Source organism: Girardinichthys multiradiatus, chromosome 13 (genome assembly GCF_021462225.1).
Source record: "Girardinichthys multiradiatus isolate DD_20200921_A chromosome 13, DD_fGirMul_XY1, whole genome shotgun sequence".
Lineage (NCBI taxonomy): Eukaryota > Metazoa > Chordata > Actinopteri > Cyprinodontiformes > Goodeidae > Girardinichthys > Girardinichthys multiradiatus.
Genome location: NC_061806.1, coordinates 42,453,595 through 42,472,854, shown reverse-complemented (window position 1 = coordinate 42,472,854; position 19,260 = coordinate 42,453,595). Strand labels below are relative to the sequence as shown.

General features: G+C 41.5%; 2 protein-coding genes across 2 annotated transcripts; both read left to right on the top strand.

Moving 5' to 3' along the window:
- The first annotated feature begins 5,658 nt into the window (after positions 1-5,658).
- LOC124879410 (apolipoprotein A-IV-like) lies at positions 5,659-7,168 on the top strand. The gene is made up of 4 exons (XM_047383965.1): positions 5,659-5,772; positions 5,863-5,907; positions 5,984-6,134; positions 6,385-7,168. Exons 2-4 carry the CDS (start codon positions 5,874-5,876, stop codon positions 6,962-6,964), a joined length of 765 nt encoding a protein of 254 aa, XP_047239921.1. The 5' UTR covers positions 5,659-5,772; positions 5,863-5,873; the 3' UTR covers positions 6,965-7,168.
- Positions 7,169-11,265: 4,097 nt separating this feature from the next.
- apoea (apolipoprotein Ea) lies at positions 11,266-17,142 on the top strand. Its single transcript, XM_047383964.1, has 5 exons — positions 11,266-11,360; positions 11,555-11,618; positions 12,236-12,386; positions 14,539-14,826; positions 16,688-17,142. Exons 2-5 carry the CDS (start codon positions 11,576-11,578, stop codon positions 16,992-16,994), a joined length of 789 nt encoding a protein of 262 aa, XP_047239920.1. The 5' UTR covers positions 11,266-11,360; positions 11,555-11,575; the 3' UTR covers positions 16,995-17,142.
- Positions 17,143-19,260: the final 2,118 nt, after the last annotated feature.

Below are 19,260 nucleotides of genomic sequence, written 5' to 3'. Positions count from 1 at the left end.
AACACATTTCAGTAGCAAGACAATTCAAAGTGTTGAACATGAAAAAGAGACATAATAGGAAGAGGACATTGCAGTGGCATGAAGGTAATTAAATTTAGGTAGAGGTCCGTGTCTTGGTAGGTCTGGAGGTGGTCCATCCTCTCTCCATGTTCTGATGACGGATTGAACAGAGCTCTGTGAGATGTTCAAAGCTTAGGATGTTGTTGTAGGACCTAACCCTGCTTTAGATGTTTCCACAACCTTCTCCCTGACCTTCCTGCTGGGTTCCTTGGTCTTAACGATGCTGGTTGTTCTCTAAAGAACTTATTTTACTGGTGCCAATAAATGTGTAAACAGTTATCTATTGGTGATGATTTTTATCCCCATGAAATAAATGTTTTCAGAGTAAAGGTTGGTTCAGAAATGTTTAGTGTGAGATTTTACTTCAATAGTAAAAAATGTATTCATTTTAAGTCTGTTTTCCTTGAATTTACCAGGTGGGGCTGGAAGTGTGGAGGGAGCTGCATGTCTTCACGTTGATTGAAGTTCAGTGTGACGTTTCCACAGTCAGTGATGATCTGGGTTGCCATGTCATCTGCTGGTTCTGGTCCACTGGGTTTTCTGAAGTCCTCAGTCACCTTAGCCATCTACCAGGACATTTTAGAGCACTTCATTGCTTCTTCTGCAGACCAGCCTAATGGAGATGTTGATTTCATTTTCCAACAGCACTTGGTACCAGCCCACAGTGCCGAAGGTACCAAAATATATAGTGGTACTGTGGTTGATTGGCCAGCAAACTGGTCTGACCAGAACTCCACAGAGAATCTATGGAGTTCTGTCAAGAGGAAGATGAGAGACACCAGGACCAACAATGCAGATGACCTGAAGGCTGCTATCAAAGCATCCCGGGCTTCCTGAACACCTCAGCAGAACCACTGGCTGGTCTCCTCCATGCCACGCCGTACTGATGCAGTAATCCATGCAAAAGGAGCCCAGACCCAGTGTTGAGTTCATAGAAATGAACATAATATTCAGAAGCCTGATAGTTCTGTTTAAAATATAATTTTTTATTGTTAAGATGTAATATTCTGATGTTCTGACACTCTGAACTTTGACTTTTTATTCTCGGTGAGCCAGAATCATCAAAGCTACAAGAAATAAAGACTGAAATATTTCACTCTATGTGAAATGGATCTATATAATACATGAGTTTCCATTTCTGACATGAGGGACAAAAAATATTAAGCTTTTTAGAGACATTCTTGTTTTTTCAGATGTACCTGTACTATGGCAGGTTTTTGTCTATCAGCAAATTCAGGGTCCAAACACCAGGGGGCGCAAGAGAAACAAGACAAAGCTGAGCTCCTGACAGATTTATAAATAAATATTAACAGGACCTAAATGGTGCCATGGTGACTGGTGAGGAGATTTATCTGCTTCATTCACATAAAAAAAAAAAAACATATTCCTAAAAGAAAAGGACCCAAACCTTCAGTAGATAAAATGACGCGACACAGTTGGTTTGTTCTGATCCAGATCCTGAGTAATCATCCATAATGTGTCTGATTGTTCTTGCTGTCAGAGGGTTTGTGGGTCACTAAGATGTAAGCCGGACTTTGATCCGCCCTGCCGTCTCACCCTGTGATAATCTTTACGGGAGGACTCTGTGTGTCCTGATACAACCCAACGAATTGATAAGTTTCCCTCTAAGGAACAAAAAACTGCTGATAAACATATTTTCATCTGACGTGGATAGAAGGACCTTGAAGAAACCTGAGCGTATCTGAGACATGAGTCACTAAACGCTCATAATACACAATATGTGGAACTTTAATTAGTTACATGTTGATAAAACCACAAAAGAAGTCAATTTAACATCTTGTAGAGCTTTTCAGGAAATGTTTGGTTAGAATCAGAGGTGGAGCGAGCGTTTCAAACTCATCAATGCCTCAAAGTTTTATCCCAGAAACGCTTTAAGAGTATCCCCCAAAGCAGACGCCAGAAAACAAACCAGGAGTCTGTTAAAGTCCAGGGAGCTTCCAGTTAAAGATGTCTGTCTTACATGAAGCTAGAGAGAGATTCCTGCCAAATATGTACAGTACAGACCAAAAGTTTGGACACACCTTCTCATTCAAAGAGTTTTCTTTATTTTCATGACTATGAATATTGTAGCTTCACAATGAAGGCATCAAAACTATGAATTAACACATGTGGAATTATAGACTGAACAAAAAAGTGTGAAACAACAGAAAATATGTCTTATATTCTAGGTTCTTCAAAGTAGCCACCTTTTGCTCTGATTACTGCTCCAAACACTCTTGGTATTCTGTTGATGAGCTTCAAGAGGTCGTCACCTGAAATGGTTTTCCAACAGTCTTGAAGGAGTTCCCAGAGATGCTTAGTACTTGTTGGCATATTTACCTTCACTCTGTGGTCCAACTCACCCCAAACCATCTTGACTGGGTTCAGGTCCGGTGACTGTGGAGGCCAGGTCATCTGGCGCAGCACCCCATCACTCTCCTTCTTGGTCAAATAGTCCTTACACAGCCTGGAGGTGTGTTTGGGGTCATTGTCCTGTTGAAAAATAAATGATGGTCCAACTAAACTCAAACCGGATGGAATAGCATGCCGCTGCAAGATGCTGTGGTAGCCATACTGGTTCAGTATGCCTTCAATTTTGAGCAAAAGCACCCCCACACCTCCTCCTCCATGCTTCACGGTGGGAACCAGGCATGTAGAGTCCATCCGTTCACCTCTTCTGTGCCGTACAAAGACACGGTGGTTGGAACCAAAGATCTCAAACTTGGACTCATCAGACCAAAGCACAGATTTCCACTGGTCTAATGTCCATTCCTTGTGTTCTTTAGACCAAACAAGTCTCTTCTGCTTGTTGCCTGTCCTCAGCAGTGGTTTCCTAGCAGCTATTTTACCATGAAGGCCTGATTAACACAGTCTCCTCTTAACAGTTGTTCTAGAGATGTGTCTGCTGCTAGAACTCTGTGTGGCATTGACATGTTCTCTAATCTGAGCTGCTGTTAACCTGCGATTTCTGAGGCTGGTGACTCGGATGAACTTATCGTCCGCAGCAGAGGTGACTCTTGGTCTTCCTTTCCTGGGGTGGTCCTCATGTGATCCAGTTTCTTTGTAGCGCTTGATGGTTTTTGCGACTGCACTTGGGGACACTTTCAAAGTTTTCCCAATTGTTCGGACTGACTGACCTTCATTTCTTAAAGTAATGATGGCCACTCGTTTTTCTTTACTTAGCTGCTTTTTTCTTGCCATAATACAAATTCTAACAGTTTATTCAGTAGGACTATCAGCTGTGTACTGTATCCACCTCCTGCACAACACAACTGATGGTCCCAACCCCATTTATAAGGCTTGAAATCCCACTTATTAAACCTGACAGGGCACACCTGTGAAGTGAAAACCATTTCAGGTGACAACCTCTTGAAGCTCATCAACAGAATACCAAGAGTGTGTGGAGCAGTAATCAAAGCAAAAGGTGGCTACTTTGAAGAACCTAGAATATAAGACATATTTTCAGTTGTTTCACACTTTTTGTTCAGTATATAATTCCACATGTGTTCATTCATAGTTTTGATGCTTTCAGTGTGAAGATACTATATTCATAGTCATGAAAATAAAGAAAACTCTTTGAATGAGAAGGTGTGTCCAAACCTTTGGTCTGTACTGTACATCATGATGAGGATGAGTGAAGAAGATCTGGTTTTAGAAGTTTGCTTCTATATAAAACAGACATTTCAGGAGTAAAATTATGGGAAGTTTCCAGGACAGTATCTGTGGACCATCTGATGAGGAAGGACCACCTGATGAAGATGGACCACCTGATGAGGATGGACCACCTGATGAAGATGGACCACCTGTGAGGATGGACCACCTGATGAGGATGGACCACCTGATGAGGAAGGACGACCTGATGAGGATGGACCACCTGATGAGGATGGACCACCTGATGAGGATGGACCACCTGATGAGGATGGACCACCTGATGAGGATGGACCACCTGATGAAGATGGACCACCTGTGAGGATGGACCACCTGATGAGGATGGACCACCTGATGAGGAAGGACGACCTGATGAGGATGGACCACCTGTGAGGATGGACCATCTGTGAGGATGGACCATCTGATGAGGAAGGACCACCTGATGAGGATGGACCACCTGATGAGGATGGACCACCTGATGAGGATGGACCACCTGATGAGGATGGACCATCTGATGAGGATTAACCATCTGATGAGGATGGACCATCTGATGAGGATGGACCATCTGTGAGGTCCATCCTGATGAGGGTGGACCACCTGATGAGGATGGACCATCTGTGAGGATGGAGCACCTGAGGAATCTGAGGAGGCAGATGATCTGGCTAATTTAGAAAACTGGGAATACGGAGTCCTGGATGATGGAGATATTGGTTCTGATATGATGTTAAACTGATATTACACTGATTGATTCTGCTGACGTACACACAGCAGGCATTACATTATGACTACCTGCTTAATAGTGTGTTATTCCTCTTTTCCTGACCCATCAAGGCATGGACTCCATCAGAGTCCTGAAGGTGTGCTGTGGTATCTGCACCAAAATGTCAGCAGTGTTGGGAGGTCCAGTCAATGCATCAAGCAAGTAGCTGTGCCCCTCACACAGTGCATGTGGGCCTGGTTGTTTGTGTTGCTGTGGGACGGACCGGTCCAGGGTGTATCCCATCGTTCTTCCAAGCTGGAGATAGGTACCAGAACCACCCTCTCACAAGGATAAATATCTATAGACAATAGATGGATGGATGGAATTACAGGTGGAATAATACATTCATTGGCCATTTTATTAGGTACACCTTGGCAGTACTGGGTTGGATCTCCATTTCTCTTCAGGACTGCCTTAATCCTTCATGTGAGAGATTCTTCAAGGTGTCAGAAACACAAGAGATTCTGGTCCATACTGACAGGATAGCAACACACAGCTGCTGCAGATCGGTCTGCTGAACATTAATGATGAGAATCTCCTGTTCCACCACATCCCAAATGTTCTCTAGTGAGACCATTGGACTTGTAGTGATGTTCAGGAAACCAGCCTAAACCATTGATAGAAGAGAGGATGAAACCATGGTTTCATGTTGTGAACGTCAAACTCTGGCACTACTATCCAAACGTTGCAGCTGAAATCAGAACCCATTGAAGGAGCCAATGTTTTTCCAATCAGTTATTGCCAGATTAGATGAGTCTGTGTGAACATGCTGCTTTCAAAGTCACTTAAATCCCCTGTTCCTGGTTCTGATGCTCAGTTTGAACTTGAGCGGGTCAGCTTCACCACTTCTAGAAGGATAAATGCAAAGAGCTGCTGCCTGGCTGCAATTCAGCAGGTGTGCCTAATAAAGTGGCCAAATGTTTATGTAGGCAGTTAGTTTTCTTCTCCATTTCATGTTCAGATCTTCACCATTTGTCTTCTGGTGTGTTTTTTATTTGTGCTCAGTTGTGTGGGAAACTGACAACAAGCTGAAACCGGACCTGCTGTTCAGATTTCTGATGGTCCAAACAGGACAGCCTGTAAAGCTGCTGCACGTGGTGCTGGTCCAGTGGTGTGAACCAGAACTGTTGATTCAGTAAATGATCCCACATTGTGATGTGGAATGACAGCAGTGACAGGAATGTGTCCAACAGGGCGGCTTCGGCAGGACTTTACCCTCAAACAAAGCTATAAAATCCTGGACCGGCCGTCGGTGCAGAACAGACCGACCCGACACTGAAGGAGAAACCAGCTGCCTCTGAAAGGTGAAACTAAAACTCTGATTCTGTTCTGATTTGTCTTTAATCAATGATTGGATTTGATTTGAAGCTGACTGAATATCTTTCATCCTGCAGTGCAGAGAAACATGAAGGTCCTCGTGGTTCTGGTTCTTTTCACTGGTGAGCAAATCTTGAAGGTTTTAAAATATTTCAACTAAACACAAACAGGGAGGTTAATTTGATGCTTCCTCCACAGTCTGCAATGCCAACATCCTGTGGCAGGAGCCTCCCAAGAGCAACCTGGATGTGGTGAAGGCAGCTTTCTGGGACTACGTCGCCAAGGCGACGCAGACTGCCGAGGAATCCCTGAAGCAGATCCAAGAGTCCGAATTTGGACAGGAAGTGAAGTAAGACCAGATTTCAGTTGCATCCTCAGTCCTTTAGATCTTCCCTCCAAGCAGCCAGACTTTACTGTTGTTTTTAAGGTGGTTTTGGTCAACATCTGATCTTCAGGCTGAAGGTCTGTCAAAGTTTATCTTTGGACCTTGACTGGTTCCTTAGTCTGGCTGCCTGGCTGGGAAACCCAAATAAATTAGAGCTGGATCATGACACGGTATGGAAGACCTGAGGGTAATAAGTGGCTTTTGTTTCCATCAGTACGAAGATCTCCCAGAGCGCAGACACAGTGAACCAGTACATTGTGTCCCTGCGGACTCAGGCCGCTCCTCTGACCCAGGACTTCGTGACCCGGTTCACCCAGGAGGCAGAGCAGCTGAAGGCTCGTCTGGAGAACGACCTGACGGCTTTGGGCTCCAACATCAGGCCATACGGCGAGCAACTGGTGGCCAAGCTCCAGAACCAGGTGGAGGAGCTGAAGAAGGAGGCGGCACCCTACGCTGAGGCCATGGACCCCGAAGCCCTGAAGGCCCTCCTGCTGCAGAAGAGCCAGGAGCTGAAGGGGCAGCTGGAGACCAGTGTGACCCAGCTGCAGGCCCAGATGGTCCCCTACACTGATGAGGTGAGGGAGAAGATGGAGCAGAGCCTGGAAGAGTTCCAGAGGAACGTGATTCCCTTAGCTCAGAGCTTTGAGACCCAGGTGGCTCAGAAGACCCAGGAGATCCAGCAGAGTCTGGTTCCATACAGAGAGGAACTGAGGGCCAAGCTGGATGCCAGCACTCAAGACCTGCAGGCTCAGCTGACCGCTCTGTGGGAGTCCTTCACCCAGAACACCCAGTAAAAAAACTCACAACCAGTATTTATTCTGACTTCACCAACAGCCCATGTTATTTAATAAAAACTGGACCTTCTGCACTTTAATGCCTGAATTATCTTCCAGGATCCTCCAACAGTTTGGTTCTGGTCCAGCTTTATCTTGTAATATTCTCCTGTCTTAGTTTAAGTTTATTTAAATTTACCAAAATAAACTCTTTCATCCACAGAAGTCTTTGTTTCTGCCTCTTATGTGAAGTCATCTGAGTCCTTAGATCATCTCCTGAAGTTCTGGTCAGAAGGGTCAAAATTATACATACAGGCTCAAATATATGCATAAACCCCACTAATATTGAGTTAAATGTGTCTTAGCTAGCTGCACCTGGAACAGCCACTTTATGTGGGTGTCAACAAGCTCCTGGCTGACCTTTGACCCCTCTGCACGGCAGAACTGGTGGACTTCATTTAAACTGCTTGGTTTCCTGGTAGTACTGACCCACTTTTAAGCACAGTGCACAAATATTCTCAGTAGGGTTTAGGTACACCTTAGGTAGGCCATTTTTTACGCTTCATGTTTTTGTGTGAATGCTGAAGGCATTCACACAAAAACATGAAGCGTAAAAAATCCTGTTTCTCTTTATTATTATCAGTGAGAATGCATTAATGCATCTTATTGTTGTTCTGTTTTTCTTTATTTTTATTTTTATATGTTCCGTATGTTTTTCTGCACGTAACTAGTCCTACATTTTTCAACCGATTTCAACAATTATGGTATCAAATCGTTCGGCTCGTTCTGGAGAATTATACTATGACTTTTGGTAACTTCAGCTATTATAATTTTTGAAATATTCAGCCTTTTATGCCAATATTTTGCTCCATTGAAATGAATGGAGATTCAGCAAAATTCCGTAAAATTCAGCTAAAACTTTGCGCTCTTTCACAGCTCACTACTTCTGCATACTTTCAGCTAGAAACACCATTCAATTTTTAAAATGTTCACAAGCCATTAAGCTATCTTCAAATGATTCAGCTTTTTGATATCTATTGCGGTTCTTCTACAATCGTGATTCAAATTTTATGCAAGATTTTTGACGTTTTCAATTTTATATTGTAATCCTATGGCGGAATTCGTCAGTTGGTAGAGTGTACACTCTAGGTTTTTGAATAACCTGAGAAAGAACAAACAAACTCTCCTCATTCGCTCAATTTTCACTCTACCTAAACAAATTATACATCAAAACGTAGGATGCTTTTTCGCAATTCAGAAAATGTCACCCTCATTGATGTGGGACAAACAGTTTTCCAGCAACACGCCCCAAAGCAACACAAAGTCAACACACCCTTTATAGGAAATCTATAGGAATTCACAAAAAATCTGAGCAAAAACTCCTTAAATTCACACCTTTTCGAACCGCCGCCTCTCGTAAACCATTTGAGGTAGAGACAGCCAAGAGACCCATGGTGACTTTGGATGAACTGCAGAGATGCACAGCTCAGGTGGGGGAATCTGTCCACTGGACAACTATTAGTCGTGCACTGCATAAATGTGGTCTTTATGGAAGAGTGGCAAGAAGAAAGCCATTGTTAAAAGAAAACCATAAGACATCCTGTTTGCCAGAAGCCATATTGGGGACCCAGCAAACATGTGGAAGAAGCTGGTTTGGTCAGACGAGACACCAAAATTGAACTTTATGGCCAAAATGCAAAATGATATGTGTGGCAGAGAACTAACACAGCTCATCACTCTGAACACACCATCCCCACTGTCAAATATGGTGGTGGCAGCATCATGCTCTGGGGCTGCTTCTCTTCAGCGGGAACAACGATTCTAAACATAAAGCCAGGGCTACAATGGAATGGTTTACAACAAAACATATTCATGTGTTAGAATGGCCCAGTCAAAGTCCAGACCTAAACCCAATAGATAATCTGTGCCAAGATCTGAAAACTGCTGTTCACACACACACACACACACACACACACACAAACACAAGAAAAAGGACATGCTGTTCACTGAGCTTAGCTGTTTTGCAAAGAACGGGCAAAAACAAATTCAGTCACTAGATGTGCAAAGCTGGTAGAGACATACCCTAAAAGACTGGCAGCTCTAATTGCAGCAAAAGGTGGTTGACTCAGGGGGGCATAATGTCCTTTTCAGGTTTTTATTTGGAAAAAAAAGATGTATAATTTTTGTTCCACTTCACAGTTGTACATTACTTTGTGTTGGTCTTTCACATAAAATTCCAATAAAATATATTTATGTTTGTGGTAGTAATTCGACAATATGTGAAAAAGTTCAAGGGGTGTGAATACTTTTACAAGCCACTGTATTATTACAGCTCATCTGTATGGGTCTGAACAGAAACAACAGAAAAAGGCAACAGAACAGGTGACGACTGAGAAGATATAGCAGCGCTGATCCAAACAGCTGCTACAGTCTGTGACTGTTAAAGAAAATGTTTCCTTCCTTCATAACAAGACAAGGTTTTTAGACCAAGCCCATATCACCATCCCTCCAGCACCGTGCCTGACATTTGGTCTGAGGTGTTTCTCCTGTAGAACGAAGAACTTCAGGTGGTTTGAAAACCCTTCTCAGACTCACGAAGAGCAGCAGCTGCCTCTGTGAGGTCACTGCTGATGATTTGAACTCAAATAACAGAAACTTGAGCATCAACAGGAAAATTCAACAGCATCTCCAGTTAAATTGCAGTAAAACCTGGACCCTGAACTCCTTACAGACACACACTGACCTTTGAACTGTAGATTAGCTTTGGGAACATCTAGCAGGAAGCCAATTGACACGCTGGTGTCCTGCATCTGTGGGAATAATTTTGATGTCTATTATACTCTTTTATTAGAACAGACACTTGCATTACAAATATGTTTAATGCATTCCATATATTATGGTGACAGCAGACTTATGGAGGTGAGTTAAATCAGCTTCACTCTTTGCTTTTGTTTTCAAGATTTTCTTCACATAAATTACAATAAGCGACAGATGTCAGTATTAACTCTGACAGTGCACAACAGTGAATATATCACATAATATAGCAGATCACTGGACTTCAGCTACAATTTCATTTTTCGTTAACATCAAATCTTGACTGTTAAGAAATATGTCTTTCTCTGTGGAGTTTTCATGTTCATGTGCTTGCATGGATTCTCTCTGGGTACTCCAGCTTCCACCCACAGTCTAAAAACATGACTACTAAATTAACTGTCTCTCTAAAATGACCTCAAGCATGCGTATGTGCATGTGTGTCTGTCCTATCTCCGGACACAGGAGACCTGTCCACCCATGGTTGGGTGCATGGATGGATAGGTTAAACCAATCAAAGACACGTTGGAGATTGTATCACATTCTGTGACATTGTCCGTGCAGCTCTGATTGTCGAAGCCCATAAAGCTTGGCAGGGATGGGAAATCTGTGAACAAACAAATTAGTTTGTGTTGCATCAGAACTTCACTGATAAGACAGATGAGCACAGATTTTATCAGAAAATTTAAGCAGCAACAACAAAATATTCTAGACTTGAGTTTCTAAAGTTCCCTGCAAAATTATTGGACGGACGGACGCATGGATGGATGGATGGATAGTAAACTACAGAAGACCATCAGGCTTTCAGATTGCTTTATTTTCATCCTCCTCAGATTGGATTTATTTTGAGAAAGTATCTTAAAAATAATGATTGCAATGTGAAATAAATATTTTGCCTCATGTTTTTGTACATTTCTATATTCATCATGATCAGCATATATTTCTACACTTTAACTGCTTCAAGTAACCCATTGACTCCTTAACAAATGTGCAATTGATCTATTTCAGGTATTTTTCATGGATATAATTTGATTATATCTGTATATTTTTAATAATCATCATGGTCCCACAATCAAGTTATTCATAATTTGTTATCTGTGTGAACATTAGTCATCTAATAAAACTTTTATAAATGAAGTCTGCAGCTGTTATGTCAGATTAATCAGCTCAGTTGGACTAGGAGATGATATACAGGTGACCTTTGATCTCTTCCATGCTGTGCTGTCAATCAGCTGTAAAACACTGAGTTTCCTGTTCGATGTCAAATCTTCAATCACAAATTAAAGACTTTATAGGGGATTGGAGGGATACCATTTAATTGTATTTAAGGCAGCCAAACCAAGTAGAACAGAGAGAGATGTGAAGTGTTAGCGGGTTCCTTCATTTCTGACCTGTGGTTGCATGTTCAGAGTGCAATGTGGAGTCAAAATAACAGACACAGCAATAAAAGGTGACAACAGCGCAGCTCAAGCTGGGAACTTCGAACGCAGGTCAGAAATCCTCCAGACATTTATTGGATATCACCGGTGCCGCCTAATCTGTATAAATACTCCAAGAAGTTTTCAGTCGGCCTCACAGACGTCACAGATCAAATCAGACATCTGAGGTGAGACTCAAACCTTTTTATACCTGTTGGATGATTTGAATTTGTTCTGAGCAGTGGGTAAATTCAGTATGGATTCAAGCTGAAGTTTGAGTTAGAATCTGGTGTAACAAATAAGACAAACGTAAATCTTTAATAACATTTTCCTAAAATCTCTATCTGATCATTTCTTCCTTTCATATCATTGCATTTTCCAGCTGACCGTGTTTGTGGTCATCATGAGGGTGTTTGCAGTAATCCTCGCTCTTGCAGTGATCTCAGGTGAGTTCAGTTTCCTCCAGGGACATGAAAAATCTTCGGGTTTAAAGAGTGGAAAAGGACCTTCATCTGTTGCTGGTCAAGAGCTGTTAGTATTTCCTGGGAAGGAGGGAGGAAGCTGGAAGACTTAGAGAGGAAACAGAGGAAAAATCATGGTTTTAAAATAGCAAACATGTTCGATTAACCAAGCAGAACCATTTTATAAATGGCTTTTTGTTTTGCAGATTTCTTTAGATTTGTAAGGTTTTGTGGCCTTCAGAGAAACAATTCTGCTATAGTAGAAACACATAGGTTCATAACATTTATGCTGTTTACAGTGAATATTTTATACCAGTTCTGGAATTAAATAAGTGTTGAGTTTGTGCTTACAGATCTTTGGCCCGCCCGTTTAAAAAAGAATTAAAGATCTTTTTCGGCAAAATAAATAAAAATAAAAAGATCTTCAGCATCTCCACAGTTTCTCTATTTATGTGATTTTCCAACTAAGACACATGAAAAAACCCAACAAAGATTCTAGATTTGACCAAATAACTAAAAAGCAACTTTTTACAGTTTGCAACCAAAACTATTTTAAAGATTTTAAAAATGAGAGATCAAGATGTTTCTTCTTTGTCCACTAGGATGCCGTGCACGAAGTGTTGTCCAGGACAACTGGCAGAGAACATGGGAGGTCACAGTAGAAAAGTTCAATGATTACATCACAGAGTTGAACACGAGGGCTGATGATGTGGTGAAGGACATCAAGAGCTCCCAGATCAGCCGAGAGCTTGAGTGAGTGCTCTGATCATTCAAACTGATGTTCAAACTCAATGCACATGCTTCACATGGAGGGGTAAAACCTGCAGCTGGAGTCAGCTGGTTCCAGATCATTTGGGTTTAGGTTCTGGTGGTGCAGAGGATCCTTGTATTACACCAACAGCAGACAGCTAAAAAAATCATTCTTACATGAAAAATAAAACAGCAATGTGAGAAAGTCTGTAACCAGTGGATAAAATAAAGCTTCAAATACTTTTCTGTTTATATTTAAAGAGTCAAGTAAAAATCAAAATGTCAACAGGTTTACTTTTACTTTTAATTTGAACCATTCATTAGTGGAGGATTTGTTCTCCTATCAGAAAATCTTGTACTTTACTTCTCACTATTGTTATTGATAAACTGCAGATGGACATTTTGCTCATTTTACTCAATCATCTTTGGAGAAAGCTGTAATCATTGACTTTAGAGGAAGTCGGTCTAATATGTAGATAATAAATAATATAATCATAGTAATAATCACAAAACCGCCAAAACTTCCATCAAAAATGTAATAACTGACACTAATATAAAATACTTGATAAGAATAAATAAGAATATTGCATTTTTTTATTGAGGGTTATAATGTAATACTATTTTATTATGTTTATGTTGGTTTCCCATAATTTTTCTGTAAAAAGATTAATTTTAATGTTGTAATAATCAGATTTGGTAATACAGTTTATTTCTAGTTATGATTGCTTTTCATACTTTGTTCCAGTTTTATTTCTCCAACCATTTTTATTTCTGTTTCTTCAGCTTTCTTTCTGCCAGGTGCTAGCCGTTAGCCGCTAGCTGCTAGCATCTCTAGCATCTACCTAGCTCAAGGCAAAGTCAGAAAAATGGCCTAAAAGCTCTGAAAACTGTAGTGTAACCTTTAGTTCTACACCCACAAAAAGCAGCAAAACTTTACTTGGATCATTTTTTGACAAAGAGCAAAAGTCTATTAAATAAATAAGCTGTTTCCATTGCAACAGCACAACAGTAAGTGCCATTTTGCTTAAACGTTTGCTTTAAACTGAATTTTATGGACTAAACTGCGCTCTAAGGCAGCACATTGTGTTGCAAACATATCATCAACACGATATCAGTTTGTGTAATATTCATAACACAATGTTTGAAGTGCAATAATTGTTGGCCAACGTATTCCCAGAGTTATGAACGTACAGTTTTCATGCTAACGTAATATTTAATCATCCGGACAGTCTCAGGGCAGCAGATGCTCACACTGGACACAGATGACATTACCCAGAAGGCCAAAGGTCACAGAGTGATGGAGGCATAAATAAGAAGAAGGAAAGAAGAAAATAGGCAGATAATTTAACTGATATTGCAATTGCAATATTGACTAAAACGTTTGCTATTGCAAGGTTTTCTGATATTGTGCAGCCAAGGGGCCCACATCCTCCTAAATCTTGCCCTGGTGTCAGCCATACTGAATGTTGAGGCTGAGGTTAGTGGGAACTCTCCGACTCTCCTCATCTGACTTCAGGGGAAGTTCAAGTGGATCCAAACGGATCCGACAGTCCTGATAAATAAGAATCTGAGACCTACAACGCTCTAAGAACCAGGCTCTTATATTTGTATAACAATATATATTTAATATTACAATGTTTAGACCACTCCTGAGCTGTTTATACATTTACTTTTAATTTGATAGTTTCAGTCCTCCGTATTTTGATGCTAGAATTCAGCAGCTTCTCTTTTAGATTCAGTATTTTGCCCCCATCAGTCAGTTCTGTTCTCAAACACTGATGAGACTCTGAGAAGTAAACACTCCTTCTTTGAGCTCAGACTGACTTCCATCTTAGGGTTCAACCTCGACCAACATGCATGCACACCATGCTGCTGGGCCATCTTATGCAACTAGACATCTTTCAATCAGCTGAATGTTAGGAGTCAGATCAGCAGGTATGAAAGGTGAGGCACATCGAGAGCCGCTGCCTGGACTTTGTCCACTTTCCTGACACTCCCTAGTCTTCTTTAACTCTACATTACTGTCAAACTGTGCTAATATATACAATACATCATGGGCCAGTTCACAACTGTTTGATTGGAAGCTGATTTTACTCTGTCTTCTTAACCTCCAAACACCACTAACTGAACTGGTCTACGTGTGTCTCCTGAACAGCACCCTGATCCAGGACAGCATGTTGGAGCTGGTTCTGTACAAGGACGACCTACAGACCAAGCTAGCCCCCTACACCCAGGAGGCTGCAGAGCGCTTTGGAAAAGACCTGCAGCTGCTGGCCGACAGACTGCGTGGACACATGACCGATGCCCGTGAGCAGATGGTGAACTACTTCCAGGAGCTCCAGACCGTGATGGAGCAGAACACGGACGACGTCAAGGCTCGAGTGTCCACCTACACCCGTAAGCTCAAAAAACGCCTTCAGAAAGACACCCAGGACATCCAGAGGTGAGTGAGACTGACTGGAGCTCCGATGATAAACTCTGGATAGCAACATTACTTTTACTGACTTCAGGTCATAAATGAACTTTTACAGGAAGGAGAAGAAAAGTCCAAAGTGTCACCTGGAAAATCCTTAATCAAATAATTCCAACATGCAATTGTACCTTACAGACATATTTTTAACATCAGTCAAGTAACAATAAACCAATACAGATAACTCTGAGAGATAAACAAATACAGGTCCTTCTCAAAATATTAGCATATTGTGATAAAGTTCATTATTTTCCATAATGTCATGATGAAAATTTAACATTCATATATTTTAGATTAATTGCACATTAACTGAAATATTTCAGGTCTTTTATTGTCTTAATACGGATGATTTTGGCATACAGCTCATGAAAACCCAAAATTCCTATCTCACAAAATTAGCATATCATTAAAAGGGTCTCTAAACGAGCTATGAACCTAATCATCTGAATCAACGATTTAACTCTAAACACCTGCAAAAGATTCCTGAGGCCTTTAAAACTCCCAGCCTGGTTCATCACTCAAAACCCCAATCATGGGTAAGACTGCCGACCTGACTGCTGTCCAGAAGGCCACTATAGACACCCTCAAGCAAGAGGGTAAGACACAGAAAGACATTTCTGAACGAATAGGCTGTTCCCAGAGTGCTGTATCAAGGCACCTCAGTGGGAAGTCTGTGGGAAGGAAAAAGTGTGGCAGAAAACGCTGCACAACGAGAAGAGGTGACCGGACCCTGAGGAAGATTGTGGAGAAGGGCCGATTCCAGACCTTGGGGGACCTGCGGAAGCAGTGGACTGAGTCTGGACTAGAAACATCCAGAGCCACCGTGCACAGGCGTGTGCAGGAAATGGGCTACAGGTGCCACATTCCCCAGGTCAAGCCACTTTTGAACCAGAAACAGCGGCAGAAGCGCCTGACCTGGGCTACAGAGAAGCAGCACTGGACTGTTGCTCAATGGTCCAAAGTACTTTTTTCAGATGAAAGCAAATTCTGCATGTCATTCAGAAATCAAGGTGCCAGAGTCTGGAGGAAGACTGGGGAGAAGGAAATGCCAAAATGCCAGAAGTCTCAAGACTCAAGACCCAACACTCTGGATGAGCTAAAGGCCGCTATCGAAGCATCCTGGGCCTCCATAAGACCTCAGCAGTGCCACAGGCTGATTGCCTCCATGCCACGCCGCATTGAAGCAGTCATTTCTGCAAAAGGATTCCCGACCAAGTATTGAGTGCATAACTGTACATGATTATTTGAAGGTTGACGTTTTTTGTATTAAAAACACTTTTCTTTTATTGGTCGGATGAAATATGCTAATTTTGTGAGATAGGAATTTAGGGTTTTCATGAGCTGTATGCCAAAATCATCCGTATTAAGACAATAAAAGACCTGAAATATTTCAGTTAGTGTGCAATGAATCTAAAATACGTGAATGTTAAATTTTCATCATGACATTATGGAAAATAATGAACTTTATCACAATATGCTAATATTTTGAGAAGGACCTGTACTAGTTTTATTTTATACTATATTTTGTGTTAAAATGAGTAGAAGTTCTCTGAAATGATAGACAAGCTAATTCTAGTGTGTGCTTGCTCCCCTGTACCATTATGAGCTGATTGTTCCCCTTATTAAGGATTGGATTATCTTCAAATAAATGAATCAATTAGATGTATGAGTCTTTGTTGTTGTCAATAGTCTTCAGTAAGCTTGACTTCAAAATGACACCTTATTTTGAAAAGATAAAAACAACATCCCTCTGAGACCTGCTGCCAGAAGACGATGATAAATCAGACATTTGTTGAACTAAATTAAATGAAACTGCTCCTGTTTTCTGTCTCAGACATGTTTTCGACTACATCGAGGAGCTCCAGAACCGCGCCTCAGACAACATGGAGGACATGAAGACCAGACTGGATCCTTACTTTGCTCAGGTACGGGACAACGCTGAGGCCAAGATCACCACCCTGAACGAGCTGCTGAAGACTCAAGCAGAAAACCTGAAGAACCAGGTCCAGGCGGCCACCGAGGACATCAAGGAAGGCTTCGAGAACACGGCCAAGGACCTGCGCACCACTCTGGGCAAGAAGATGGAGGAGCTGCGCAACTGGTTGGAGCCGTTTGTCTCCATGATCAGAGAAAACATGTAAATGGTGCCATTAATCAGGACCGCTGATCCAAAACCACTTCATGTAACAGAATTCACCAGTAAAACCAGTTTGTCACCTCCCTACAATTATTCCAACGATGCTGTAAAGTGTCTTCACGAATAAAAGCTCAAAAACAAGAAAAACTCCATTTCACACCTTGATAAGTGTCTGTCTTTACTGAGAAACGACTGCGAATAAAAGGGTTTAGGTTCACAGCAGAAACTAGTTTTACATGATTTACATTTTAAGGTTTTCTGTTAAAAAACTAAAACAACCACCAGCTCACATGAAATATAGTTTGCCTAATATGAAAGACTAACGTTACATTTTACATTCTTGTTATTCATTTATATAATATATATATATATATATATATATATATATATACTCATCCATCACCAAAACTACTTCACACACAGCAGCAAAGGCAACATAAAAATATATATTTATACAAGAAACTAAAACCAAACATTCCCTGTGGATAAATAAATGCTTCTAATATAGTAAAAACAACAGTTTTATTCTAAAATATAAAGATTAAAAATTACACAGAAGAAAACCTTTTTTGATTTAAAAATTAAGAAATGTGACATAATTATGCAAAAGACCAGTGTTTTAAAAATGTAGGAATAAAATGATTACATGAAAAAAGATGTTAAAACATATTAATAACTGAAGAATGAAAAACATAAGGGGCCTAAAACAAAACAGAAATAACAATAATGTAAAATAAATGTAACACTAATCTTCAATGTCTAGTTAAAAAAGTAAAAAAATAACTAAAATCAACAAAAGTTAAAATGAAAATCTAAATAGTAAATGTGACAAAATATGAAATAAAAGTTATAGGTTAATATTTAAAAAGTGTCAAAGTAAACAAAACAAAAAAATGGATGTGATTGAAAACCAGAATAAAATAAAATATAAAATGTCATAAAATACACAGGAATAACTCGAGTTTTAATAAGTATCTCAAAGGTATAACTAAAAAAATAAAAACAAATAAAGATGAAAAATACTACGTTTTTCACTGAGAGACAAACTGTGGCTTAGCAGCAGAACGAGACGCAGTTTTTCTTTAACCTCTATAAAAATGTCGGTTCTTTAGCTTTTTAAGTTCAAATTAACAAATTAAAATGTCTGCCGCTGGTTTCTGCCAGCGTAGCGTAAAGTTTTTCATTTCTGAGGTCACAGCATTGAAATTCAGGATTTTCTTTCTCCTGAAAGCTGGTTCTGGTCCATCACATCCCTCTGGCGTGATTCCTGTAATGTTCATGCAGACTCATGACGTCTGGGAAGGTTTTTGCACAAATCGCACAGGTGTGGATGTAGTTTGCCCGACCTGTCGTCAGCTCGCTCTCAGAGTCGCTGCTGTCACTCGTGGTCAGACGTTTTTCAGGGATCAAAGATTTAACCAAAAGGTGGAGCTCAAGATCAGCTGAGGTTGGTTTTCTGCCAAGAGAATCGTTTGTTTCCTCCACTGTGTCCGAAACACCGACAGGCGGCTCCGAGGAGACATCCTGAACGACGTACAGGCGGTCCGGATGTGGATATCTGAACAGGTCCTTCCTGTTGCTCACTGGAAGCTGTCGTTTCGGCCCAGATGAAGGCACTGTGCCTCTCTGGATGTTGGGGATGAAGGACATGATGCTTTCTGGAGGACTTTCCGGATTTCTCCCTGCGATGAAGTGGCAAACCTGATGCGCCTGCAGCAGATCTGTGCTGGAGAACTTGGCGGAGCATTTCCTGCAGGGGTACGGAAACAGAAACGGCCCCTCCATGCGTGCAGGCTGCGGCACACTCAGGCGTCTCCGATGAGTCTCTACGTGAGCCTTTAAGGCTGAGTGGCAGGAAAACGAGCGGCTGCACGGCAGGCAGATGTGGGAGCGAGCTCCTTTATGGAGCAGCTTGTGTGTCTGCAGATTCCTCGGAGTAGAGAAGAGTTTTCCGCATGTGCTGCATTTCAAACCGTCTGGCTGTCTGTGGCAGGAAGAAACGTGAGACTTCAGCTGTGCTTCATCTGAAAACATGCCGGGACAAGACGGACAGGCGTGTGACCTCTCAGCCGCGTGTTCCTGCAGGTGATCCATGTATGATCCCAGGAAGTGAAACTCCAGCTCACAGCAGCTGCAGCGGAAAGCTCGACTGGAACGCTGACGGAGACGAGAATGAAGCCCTTGTTTGTTCCAGTGGGTGGATGCTCTTCCCCAGCGTCCACGCCAGGTTCTCCCTCTAAGTCTATGAGGGTCAGGATGAAACAGGGAGA

Bases quoted from the DNA above. Each gene is read 5' to 3' on its own strand.
- LOC124879410 (XM_047383965.1), top strand. From the start codon at position 5,874: ATGAAGGTCCTCGTGGTTCTGGTTCTTTTCACTG. The intron at 5,908-5,983 runs GTGAGCAAATCT...CTTCCTCCACAG, and splicing joins GGTTCTGGTTCTTTTCACTG to TCTGCAATGCCAACATCCTG. The intron at 6,135-6,384 runs GTAAGACCAGAT...TGTTTCCATCAG, and splicing joins GAATTTGGACAGGAAGTGAA to TACGAAGATCTCCCAGAGCG.
- apoea (XM_047383964.1), top strand. From the start codon at position 11,576: ATGAGGGTGTTTGCAGTAATCCTCGCTCTTGCAGTGATCTCAG. The intron at 12,387-14,538 runs GTGAGTGCTCTG...TCTCCTGAACAG, and splicing joins CAGATCAGCCGAGAGCTTGA to CACCCTGATCCAGGACAGCA. The intron at 14,827-16,687 runs GTGAGTGAGACT...TTTCTGTCTCAG, and splicing joins GACACCCAGGACATCCAGAG to ACATGTTTTCGACTACATCG.